Source organism: Haemaphysalis longicornis, unplaced genomic scaffold (genome assembly GCF_048455015.1).
Source record: "Haemaphysalis longicornis isolate Haplotype H1 unplaced genomic scaffold, Haemaphysalis longicornis Haplotype H1 scaffold_7, whole genome shotgun sequence".
Taxonomy (NCBI): Eukaryota; Metazoa; Arthropoda; class Arachnida; order Ixodida; family Ixodidae; genus Haemaphysalis; species Haemaphysalis longicornis.
The window spans coordinates 17993230-18005081 of NW_027526422.1; the positions used below are offsets into that span (position 1 = coordinate 17993230).

At 44.5% G+C, this 11852-nt stretch overlaps 1 protein-coding gene across 1 annotated transcript in view; it reads left to right on the forward strand.

Moving 5' to 3' along the window:
* The window catches only part of LOC144144629 (basement membrane-specific heparan sulfate proteoglycan core protein-like), a gene marked incomplete in the record, with an annotated part of 339390 nt that overhangs the window by 318841 nt on the left and 8697 nt on the right, over positions 1 to 11852 (forward strand). Inside the window, 6 exon segments of the mRNA XM_077676148.1 lie at positions 280 to 393; positions 615 to 797; positions 2297 to 2446; positions 4035 to 4343; positions 6823 to 7044; positions 8259 to 8506. Coding sequence (XP_077532274.1) covers positions 280 to 393; positions 615 to 797; positions 2297 to 2446; positions 4035 to 4343; positions 6823 to 7044; positions 8259 to 8506 — 1226 coding nt within the window.

Genomic DNA, 11852 nt, shown 5'->3' on the forward strand with positions numbered 1-11852 from the left:
GGCTACGAATTCGTTTAAACAAACCCGACAGTCTTTAACTTGTGCCAGGATCTTGAAGCATGGGTATTTTCATTTTTACACTACATCGAAAAAACAGCCACCTTAGCTGGAACTCAGACCTACAATATCTTGTTTGCTACATTCACTTTAGTCGCTTTGTCGAATTTTCCTAATAAAACTTAACTCCTCGCGGCTTTGAATGCCCACAGTTCCTTACTAGATCTGCATGCTTACGTCTGCTCAGTGCAACCGGTTTTATGTTCTCTTGTCTCGTTACAGGTTTGCTTCCCCGGTTCACCCAGGCTCCCCTTTCATACATGAAGTTGCCAACCATCGTGAATGCCTACATGGGCTTCGAAGTCCAGATCACATTCAAACCTGAAAAGGACCACGGTACGAGCACTTCCCCCTTTTGACAACTTCTCTGAATGAGGGCTTTTCGCAGCATGCCGTTTCACAGCTTCTGCTTACAAATTACGGGCCCGTTGTGCTTCAGTGAGAGAGATAGCAGCGTGATGCACTCTTGTTGGAACGTTTGGCATTGGCTACGCCTACTGCAAGCTTGCTGTAGTGGAAGCCCCTTCTCATGTGTTATCGTCGTGCCCTGAATGCAGGCTTGCTTCTGTATAATGGCCAACAAGAGGATGGCGGAGGAGACTTCATATCTGTGGGTCTGACCAACGGCTATGTGGAGTTCCGCTTTGAACTCGGCTCGGGCCTGGGCTTGCTGAGGAGCCACGCTCCGGTTGAGCTCGACACCTGGCACACTGTGCAGATCAGCAGAGAGAAGAAAGACGGTGAGCAAAGGAGGAAAGGAGGCGGTCTCTCGCTTTCCTCACTCTCTCCCTCCCTCCCCCTCGAGTGGATGGGGGTAGGCTACTCTTTTAGCTGCTGCTACTCTGGTAGATGCTAAAGTGGTGCCTAGTTGGGATTGTGCCTAAGATTTATCTGTCTCATTTGAAACTGTAATGATATCATAGAATTTGGTGTGCATTCCATATTGGTAGGCACAGCCTTCAATTAAAGCCATTTCTATATAGTGGTGGCTAGATTGCTGTTTGTGTAGCAGAAAAGCTTGAAAATTGTGCATGCCCTACGTAGCTAAAATTCGTCATTGGTGCTTTAAACAACTTGAATTGTTGGCCTAATAACATGCGCAGGGAGTTTGGCACAATTATGTAAGTTTGAGCGAGGATTAGGATTTCAAGTAGGTAGTTTTTCCAGCAGTAACGAAAAATAATAGTAGTAATTTTTCAGGGGCATGGGCTGTGTCATGGTTAAGAAATCAGTTCAGGTAACAAGATTACTGCATTTATTCGAATATAAGGCGAGTTTTTTTTTCCCAAAACCATAGTCTCAATGTCATACCCCACCTTATATTCAAAGCTCAGTATATATATATATATATATATATATATATATGGCGGTTTTGTTTACTCCCCAAACTGCACCCTCGCCTTTTAATCGTGACCACCTTATAATCGGATAAATACGGTAACTTTTTGACGAGAAAATTCACCCAAAAATCGTACAATCGCAAAGTTACAGAGCATTGATGAGATCACCTAAGGCAGTATATTCAATGAGAATTTTATGCGTTATGGGTTTTTCAATGCTGCACAACTGTGTTATCGAAAATATTTAGCTAAAGTCACTTCTTAAAAAGTTAACAAGTTAAAACAAAACAATTAACTAATCAAAATGTAAAAATAGGGAGAGACAGTTACCGCTACCCTCAATTATCAATTAACTTGAAGCTAGAAAGCTCAACATTTATTTTAAAATTCTTTGGTTCTTGTTACAAGCGCGTGCGCAATGTATTGATGTCTCAATGGTGTGGTTAGGCCATCAAGACAATACGAACATTCTTATTAAACTGTTTAGTTGTCGCGAATGTCCTGTGAGTATGTCTAATCTAATGTATTGTTATTCGTAAGTAGATACAGAATCTGTTTGTAGGAATAATGAACAATTGGGAGAAAGTTAAAAAAAATAATAATAAATTACATAATAAAATGTTGTTGCGTTAGTCGTCGGTATTATTATTATTTACACGGTTCAAATCCTGAAAACAAATTTGTGGAAGTAAAATAATTCAGTGGTAGTGTTAACAAAACATATCCAAGTTTGCCTAATTTGAATAGCTGATTTATTTTCTCTTAACATTACAAAAAAAAAAATTTCCTGCGATGATGGGTTGCTGGACTTGCAGCTCGTCGTTGTTAATAATGCCCTCCCCATTCTGCCTGTTCATCATCGGTGAATTCTAATGGAGTTTCTCGTTGTTCCCTTGCAGCCAAACTTAAAGTTGACAATCAGTCAGAAGTCAGCGGAACATCTGCGGGGCGAATGATGGGACTGGACTTGACTCAGCCTCTGTTTGTGGGGAGCGTGCCAAGCTTTGACAAAATATCGCGCGACAATGGCTACGACATAGGCTTCGTGGGTGAGTACTTTCTGTTGAGCCGCCATGTTCATGAAATTGGTGTTCTAGTGCGCGGAACTAGAATTCACGTTAACAGGGCATCTGTAGGAGCTAGTTGGTGCGGCATAGCTTGAGTGGAGAGCGCTTAACCTTTGACTAGTAAACAAGGACAAGAGGACTACAAAACAGGACGAAGCGCAACAACTAATTTATAAACATAGATTGTACATATATATACACGTGCTTGTATGAAAAAAAGGTACAAAAAAGTTGGAACGTATGTGATTACAACTGCACACGGTGTTAAATGGAGCGCATGCTCAGTTCTTGGCGCGACAAGACGTCTATTCCCCTTTTTGATAAATGCACCGAGCAACTTGGCTCAGCATTGTGCAAGGTCTGAATGCCCGCCGGAGTACCATAAAACGTCAGTGCTCCTGAGGTCAAGGATCAAGATTCAGCGCGAGATATGGGAAACCTACTGCATGGTGTCTGGAATATGTCAGCGCACCATCTATCACCTTATAAAAAAGGGAAAAGCTAAGAACTGAGCATGCGCTCCATGCAACACCATGTGCAGTTGTAATCACATACGTCCCAACTTTTTTGTACCTTTTTTTATACAAGCCTGTGTATATATGTGTTCAATCTACATTGATAAATCACTTGTTGTGCTTTGTCCTGTTTTGTAGTCCTTCTCGTCCTTGTTTACTAGTCAAAGTTTAAGCGCTCTCCACTCAAGCTAGAATTCACGTTGAGCACGTCGTAGTATTGGTCTCAGAGGACAAGTGGTGTGTGCACACTACTCAGTGCTTGCTTAAGAGAGGTATTTAAAAACTTTTCCCTGGCTGAAGCAACCAAAAATGTGCAACCTTTACTATTCCTTCATGAGACTTTTGAATCATGCATTGAAATCGACTGAATTGTTTGCAATTCACGTGAGGTAGTGTCCCGTTTAGGCACTACATGTTGCCACCTTTCAGGCTTCAAAAATTTTAGTTGTTTATTTAAAAATTCGTTGCGGTTGCCCCAGTATATAAAACGCTGGCCTTCATATGAGCTGGAGGATATGCACTCCACAAAAATCAGTTGTCTGTCCCTTTAAAGCGAAATCTGGTGCTTACGCATCTGTATTTTCAAATTTAGGTCGCAGTTTTACTGCAGCTACAACCGAACTATGAGGCACAGTGTAGAGGAGTGCTAAAAATTTATTTTAGAACACCTGGGCATCTTTGAACTGCCCCAAAATCTCGACACACAGGCATTTTCGGGTTTTTCCCCTCCTGATTGGGAAAAACTGCCGCGGTGCTGGGAAACAAACTGCACTGACCTCACACCCAGTTGCGCAATGCCTTAGCCACTGCAGCGGGGGCTTTCATGGACTGGGTGTTTTGAAAGTGTTGCCGCACAGCTCACTGTCACTGTTGCCAGCCTTCCTTCTGGCAGGGCACGAAAGGCTGGTAGATCTAACAGCCATCAGCAAAATCGTTTCGGGTTAACGTGTTTTGTAGTGATGCCTTTTATCTTGGAATAAAGAAAATATACTCGACGAAAATCGGTTGTCTGTCCCTTTAAACTCCTTTCTCGCCTCCCCTTCTTCTCGGTGCAGGTTGCGTGAGCGAGATCAAGTTTGGCAGCCACACCCTGGATCTGGTGAAGGACTCTGAGCAAGTGGGCACGACGCCATGCGAGACATGCTCCGTGAACCCATGCCTGCACGACGGCAAGTGCCAGGAGGCACCCACCGAGGCCGGCTACCGCTGCATCTGCGCGCCGGGCTTCTCCGGCCGCGACTGCGAGAAGGTCGGCGAGGCCTGCTACCCGGGCATCTGCGGCGAGGGCCGCTGCGTCAACCGGCCCTCTGGCGGCCTCGACTGCTACTGCCCCTTTGGACGCACGGGCCTGCGCTGTGAAAAGGGCAAGTCTCTCTCTTGCACCGCTTTAAAGGGGCACGTATTAAGAAAGATGAGACGAGGAGCAGACATTTTACAAGGACATTGGAGGCGAGTTGAGTTTTTATTTTGACACTATTAAAGGTGGGGCCGATTCAGACAGCTTTCTCAGCATCTTTTTAGGTGACAGAAGTAGCAAATAAACCAGGGACTTCTCCCTCTCATTTCCCACGCTTCTTTCATTTTTGCAACGTAGAGTAAAACTGCACAGATAGGGTTGAAGAAGCGGTGCATTCTGGCGGCCGTTGTACCTTTCAAAAGTTTTAGTTGGTACTGCTTGCATGTTTGCAAGCACACATATTGATGTAAGCTTTGTCCTGAATCTTTTCCCCCACCCCATTTTTTTCCCCAGAAGTTGTGATGTGCCTCTAATTTTTGTAATCATAGGGTGAGAAATTATCGGAGGCGATAATAGTGGTTACTTTTGTAAATTATAGTTTATGCAAGATTGAGTCCACATTTAAGTTCTCACAGAGGTCCACCACGCGTTTATAACAGGGGTGTGCGAATACTCAAAATTTCGAATATGAACCTTTGTTACTCAAAGTTCATTTGATTTGAGAAATGCATATTTGAAAGTTCCCAAACATTCAGCAATGACCAGATATGCTGGAAAAGCACCAAATATTTCCACAAGTAATGAATTATGTGCATGCCATACATTTAAAGGCCTGGGTGAATTAAGTATTGCAGATAGCAAGAGCCCCCACTTTGCCCCGATGGAAGAGAGAAGGGCAGCTAACATGGTATCGTGCAGTGTACCAATACGGTGTAAACCATTTATAATGCAACTGCTTATATAGTGTGGGACCGGATAAAACGCAGGTTTTTCTAACCACCAGTTCACCTCCCTTAGAACTGAATGCATAAGCATACCGCTTAAGGGGGAGGCTGGTCTTAGACAAAACTTTTTTATTTTTCAAGCTATTGAGATGAAAACTTCCAAACGGATGTATTTCAGCATTCTGATTTCAAATATCAATTTAGATTTTGGATATCGCAAGTAGTTCTAATTTCATACAGATTTCATTGTTAAAAGCCTATCCCCAATTTTAAAAAAAATCTACTTTAATGATGCTTCTAAACTGCACTTCATTGCATTGTTTAGCAACCAGGGAGTGCAATAAAAGTATTCCCATGCTTCTAGCCTTCCTACAACCAATTGTATGAGGGTTCAAACAACAAAGTTTTAACCCTCATACAACGAAGTTTGTTCAAACAACGAAGTTTGAACCCTCATACAATTGGTTGTAGGAAGGCTAGAAGCATGGAAATACTTTTATTGCACTCCCTGGTTGCTAAACAATGCAATGAAGTGCAGTTTAGAAGCATCATTAAAGCAGATTTTTTTAAAAAAGGGGGATAGGCTTTTAACAATGAAATCTGTATGAAATTAGAACTACTTGTGATATCCAAAATCTAAATTGATATTTGAAATCAGAATGCTGAAATATGTCTGTTTGGAAGTTTTCATCTCAATAGCTTGAAAAATTAAAAAGTTTGTCTAAGACCAGCCTCCCCCCTTAATACATGGTTGCTCGGAGCACAATACTGTTTATAATGTGGTATGTTGGCGGGCCCGCTGATCGACCGGCGCAGCTGGGGCATCGTTTTAGGGTTGCAACAAAGAAAAACACGACAGAATCGGCTATCTGACACAGCACGCTCCCAGCTTCCCTCTAACTTCAACACACAAAAGAAAAAAATAGGCACCCTTCAGTTCGCGTGTTCCGTTTTTACTCGCACGATAACCACAACTGCCCTTGCTTGAGGGCAGTGGACGAGAGCAGTATGTAGGTAGGTAGGTTGTGATGTGGTTGGATTCGTCAAGGTTTGGTTCTGGTGCAGTTCCGCTTATAGTGTGGTATTTTGTGGCTCCTGCAACACACGTTATAAGTGGTCATCTACACCGTATCTACGAGTTAAAGGATTGCTGCTCCCTAACAGCATCTCGCTGAACATCTTTCGTTTATTTTTCTGAGTTTTGGCCGCTTGAAGCACAGCGGCCCCAATTTAAGGGTGGCAAGAGCCATGTAGTGCGATAATAATGTTCTTGAAGCCATAATTGGCTTGTCCGGTGAATTGAATATTTGCATGTTTCTTTTTTATTGTTATCTTTATAGGAAGTGCATATTCCTTCTGAACACTTGAGCAGTTAACTGTTATTATCCTGCATGATAATTTGTTGAGTGCATTACCCCACATCTATTTATCAATGCAACATTTTTTTTTTTTTAAGTTAGGAAGAACTACTTTTGCATTTTGCCTCTTTTAATTAATACACACATATTCGACATTTGATTCGATATTCGAAGGTGGTTTTTCACCTAATTCATATTCGTTTCGTATTCGAAAATTTCAGTAATCACACACCCCTAGTTTATAACGTTCAAGTCATTCGTTATAATGCTCACGTTTAAGGGAGGATGCCACTCAATCTTGCAGAGGTGGCCATAGTGGAGCCTGCGTTTGCGGACGATGCCTTTGCGGCCTACCCGACGCCCAAGAACTCGCAGAGCAGCCTGAAGTTGAACATGAAGATCAAGCCCAAGAACCTGGACGACTGCCTGCTGGTCTACTGCGCCCAGTTCCCCGACAGCAAGGGTGACTTCACCTCCATTGGCATCCACAACGGAAGTCTCGAATTCCGCTTCGACACGGGCTCAGGTGGGCCTCCCCAACATCTTTTCAACCACATCACTGCTGCTGTGGCCTGAACTATGGTCTTTACTTGGGAAGCTTCGCAAATGCCACAGTGCACAAAGGCTTCTCTTTCTTTCTTCCTTTGTCTGTTTGTTTACTCAGGGGGAAAAAGAAATTCCCCCCATGTTAGGTGCATGTGCAAATCGCTCATAGTTTATGTTTAAAAAGTTTTCATATTAAAATACCAATACGGTATTGAGTTTAAGCCATAGTATGTGCCATTTTGTACGTAGCATTTTTGCTTCCCGGCCAGGTGGGACCAAATGAGATCCTGCTATGAGCTGAAACCATAGGCTCTCTACTGTAGGCTGGAAATAGCATGTAAAAAAAAGAGGAGAGAGATTTTATGTCAGTAGGGCTTTCTCATTGTGGCTCATCTTCTCAGCTGGCTTTTGCTATGCGGAAGTTAAGCTATCGTTCTTTCTTCTTTTTGCCTGTAGAGGTTGTCGTGACTTGACTTTTTGTAAAGTTCCGGGAGAACGCCCTCCCCCGAGACATCGCCCACCCCCTGTAGGGGTGAAATATTCAATTTACTAAGTGATCCAAAGGATTCCCCACCTCCTCAAATCACGCTAGCTTCGACGCCTTCGAAAGACAAGGGAGCTTTCTCTATGAAGACATCCTGTGGCTGCGAACACTGCCAATGTCTCAATTTTGAACAAGGGAAACAATTTGTCCGGCTTTTCTACTTGATATATCCACAGTTGGGGTTGGCGGTGTGGCCACTTTCTTCTTTCTTTTTAGTTTTTCGCACCTGACCCAAAAGTTTGCCCATCCCAAATTTTTTCACTTGACACCTCTGTAATTTGAGTGGGCATTCTATTGGAACTTTACAGTATATGTCTATCATGTTTAAGGAGAAAGCCCCACATATCTGGGAATTCCTAATACAGAGGATATTCATTAATTCTAATCACAACTTTTCTTGAAATATAGCTCATTATATAGAAGAAAGGCTTGTGAATTACCTATTTTCTTTTTATTATGACGCCACAGAAACAGCACTTTGATAAACTCTTGTTAAAATCCTGGTGGCTTCCTCAGGTTCTACTGAATGATATTACGCTTGTGAGGACATCCATCCATGAGGGATGGTGGTGTAGGTGGCGCCCTCTGGGCGCGGTGCGATTGCATGTCGCAATTGCAACCAATGTTATCCATCCTCGATCTGCTTTCAGGGCCAGCGATCATCAGGCACCCAGAGAGGCTTCGGCCGAACGAGTGGGTGACTCTGTCAGCGTCGAGGACCGCCCAGAATGGGGAGCTTGTGCTCAATGATGGGCACCGTGTCACAGGGCGCTCCCCGGGCCACACCCAGGGCGTCAACCTCCACACTCCGCTGTTTATCGGCGGCGTCGACAAGGCCAAGATCAAGGTTCACCCGGAGGCCGGGGCCACGCACGGCTTTGAGGGATGCGTGGCACACGTGAGTGGACTTGTTTTCTTTTTTCCTTTTCAGCTGCAGACTGTCTTGTGCATGGCCTGATTTAAATTTGAAGCAGCCAGCTTTGGCCCGTTGGGTTAGTGACACGAAATTTCAAAGCTTACAATAGATAACTATGTAAAATGCTTCCTTTTTATCAGGAGATATCTCCCAGCAAGTTTCAACCGTAACCGTTTATATCACATATTTCAAATCCATTTCAATCTTTGCCCGCACGAGAAAGCCCAGAGCAGGCCGACATGACATTATCTGCTCCTTGCCCCAAACTGCCGACGGCGGGGCTGTTGTGACGTAGCCGACGCGTCGGCTGCGGTTAGCGTGCGCTGCTACGCCGTGTGTATCACGTCGTGGTTTTGGGACTGACGTCATGCTGCCCGGGCATGCGGGGATGGTGAAGACCTCGGCCGGTCTGGGTGAGCGCGTGCGCTCGCTTGCGCGCGCATCCAGATTGGCAGCTGTGCAACAAGAATGGTGACGTCACGTGATACCTCCTGTCATGGCAGCCGCTCAGAGTTCGTTTTCTCTAAACTGAAACTGACACGAATAAATGATGCCTTAAATGATTGTTTACGCCGCGATCGACCGTATAATGTGCCATTCTATGATTAGTGGGCTAATAGGCACCCATAGCAGCGAAAAAAAATGTAACACGAAAATTTCGTGTCAATACTCCTTTAAGCACTTCCTGCAGCCCTCTGCACCTGTTGTCTTACTTCCGTGCGCACGTTACTCGAAATTTTAGCATTGGACATTACTGTACCGCGCACATTACCCAAAATCTTAGCATTAGCACATTATCATTATGGTATTCATGGTAATGAATGCTGGGAAATTAATGTAATAAAACCTGTCCCATCTCTTTCCAACATCTGAAAGAGCTCTTTTCAATTCGTAACTCTAATGGCCACAGACGGGTACATTTTTTCTATGTACGTGCTTATAAAGTGCTTGGGCACGGAGAGAGCCACATCAGACTTATCGTGCACCCGCCTGCTCTTGCCTTTAATGCGTAGCATTCTTTGCCGAGTACCCCCAAAGCCACGACTGCATAATGCCCTGCATTTTAACGATGTGCAGATTTTGCGGAAGGTTCACCTTTAATCGTTATAATAGTGTAAATGGAGATGATTGGGTGGGCAGAATTGAGAAAAAACAAAATTTCGCCGTGAAGACCTCACATTCGAGACAAGCGGCTCAAGAATGCTATGCATTAGTAAGCAGTTCTCTGAATTCCTGCAGATTCTTCTTTTCTTTTTTTTCCCCCCCCCCCCCCACTTTGTGCTTTGCAAAGTGACTCTGCCATGACAGTTGTAGAACGGCAATGAAAGAGAATGTCAGTAATTGAAGTTCATGATGTTTTCTAACGAAAGAAATGCATGCTGAAACACTCAAGCAAATTCATTGCAAAGCAGTAAGTAAGCCACCCATCTAAGGACACCAGCCACTTTTGTAGAAATAATTTCTAAACTTAGCAAGTGTGTATGCAGGCAATGGCATTATTTACAGATAGCTTTTTGAAGCATTGAAACCCCCTGGTATAGATCACCAGCTTTGACAGCCAATAGGTTAATATTTTTACCACGTTTGCTAGTTACAAGGTAGCTAAAGATAACTTAGGCATTGCTTTCTTTGTTCTTGTTAAACGTAAACATTCGCCATTCAATTCAATTTGCAGCACACTGTCATTGTTCCAAATATTCTGTTTTTTTTTTTTTTTGCCCGTTAGAAAATTACTACAGTGAATCCCTGATAAGACGACTTTCAAGGGACTGCATGAAAGCATCATATGGCCAAGCCAAACAAACGGTAGTGCGAGGCGATAATGCAAAGAAGGCGGGAAAGTAAGAGAGAGAGAGAGAGAGAGAGAGAGAGAGAGAGAGAGAGAGAGAGAGAGAGAGAGAGAGAGAGAGAGAGAGAGAGAGAGAGGAGAGAGAGAGAGAGAGAAAACTTTATTTGCTCAGAGCTATGGTCGGGCGCGCTAATTCGGGGCTGCCGGTTGTCGACGAGTAGCTCTCTCAGCCCGGTCCGCAAGCCAATTCTGGCAAGCTGGATGCGGTTTGAGCAGGGTGGCCTCCCATTGTGTCGTGGATCTGTTGTTCGGTGTGATGTTCTTCATGTTGGGGTTTTGCGTGCAGTGCCACATCGTGTGGAGTAAATCTCCCGTCTGGTCACAGTGCGGGCACTGTGGTGTTGGGTAGAGATGTCCGGGTAGTATTTATGTAGGGTTGCGGGAGTTGGAAGTGTGTTTGTGTGAAGCTGTCGCAGTAACACCTCCTCCATTCTTGTGAGCGAGGGATGAGGGGCTGGAAATCTCCTCCTGCCGAGCCTCTGTTCAAGCAGTATCTCCCTGTAGGCGGTACACAGTGAAGGGGGTGAAGCTGATCGGCTGGCTCCCTTGCCTGGGGGGCAACCAGCGGGGGTGAACGCCCGTATAAAGAATCGCAGGCTAACGCGTGCGCGGCGACATTGCCCCCGGTCTGTCCCCGATGACCCGGGAACCATAAAAAGAGCGACAACGAGGCTTTAAAAGATTCTGATAAGCAGAGAGCAGAGAGGGGGGAAGAGAGCACATTGTGAAAGGGAGAAACTTTGAGCGGGCGAGAAAGGCGGCTATTCGATCATCACCATGAAGTTGCGTCGTATGTGTTTTCACGTTCATCGGCTCAATGGGAGCTTCAAATTCGCGGTCCGCTGGCCACTTGGACGTTGACTTCTCGCTGTTGGCGTGTTGTCGTTTTACTGCCACGTGGGGTTGTCAGAGGTAAACTTCTGCCCACCATTACCCACCCTGCTTGCTTGAGGCTCTTCAGCAAGTGGTCTGGTCACCCGCCGGACTTTTGCACATCATGCAGCGCCAAATGGGGTTAAGAAAAACAAAGGTCGGGACAAGGTGGCGAACCAGTTAAAAGATTGGAAAAATGCCGGTTTATCCATACCAAAGTTTGTCGTACGAAGTGGACTGCGTCCACCCAAGCATTACATAATCGGGGTTTTTAAATGTATTGTTTCTGCGGGGAGTTTGCCAGGACCATGGTGATCCATCGTAAGAAACAGGTTGTCGTAAGACCAGGGGACAAACCAAACGTTGTTCCGCTGTAATAATAAGGGCATTAAAATTGGCTTTGCACAAGACACCCACATTTGTTCTACCTTTACTGCCTGCCACATTTCGTTTTTTGTGTTGCAGCATGCCTAACACACGCAAATCATGCATGAAAAGAAATTCCAGGTGCAAGTCAAATTTACAAATAGAAATGAGATACTGAAATGAGATATTTTGTCAGTAGTTGCACCAGGGAGTGACCAAGTGTTGGTGGTTTGCTATTTT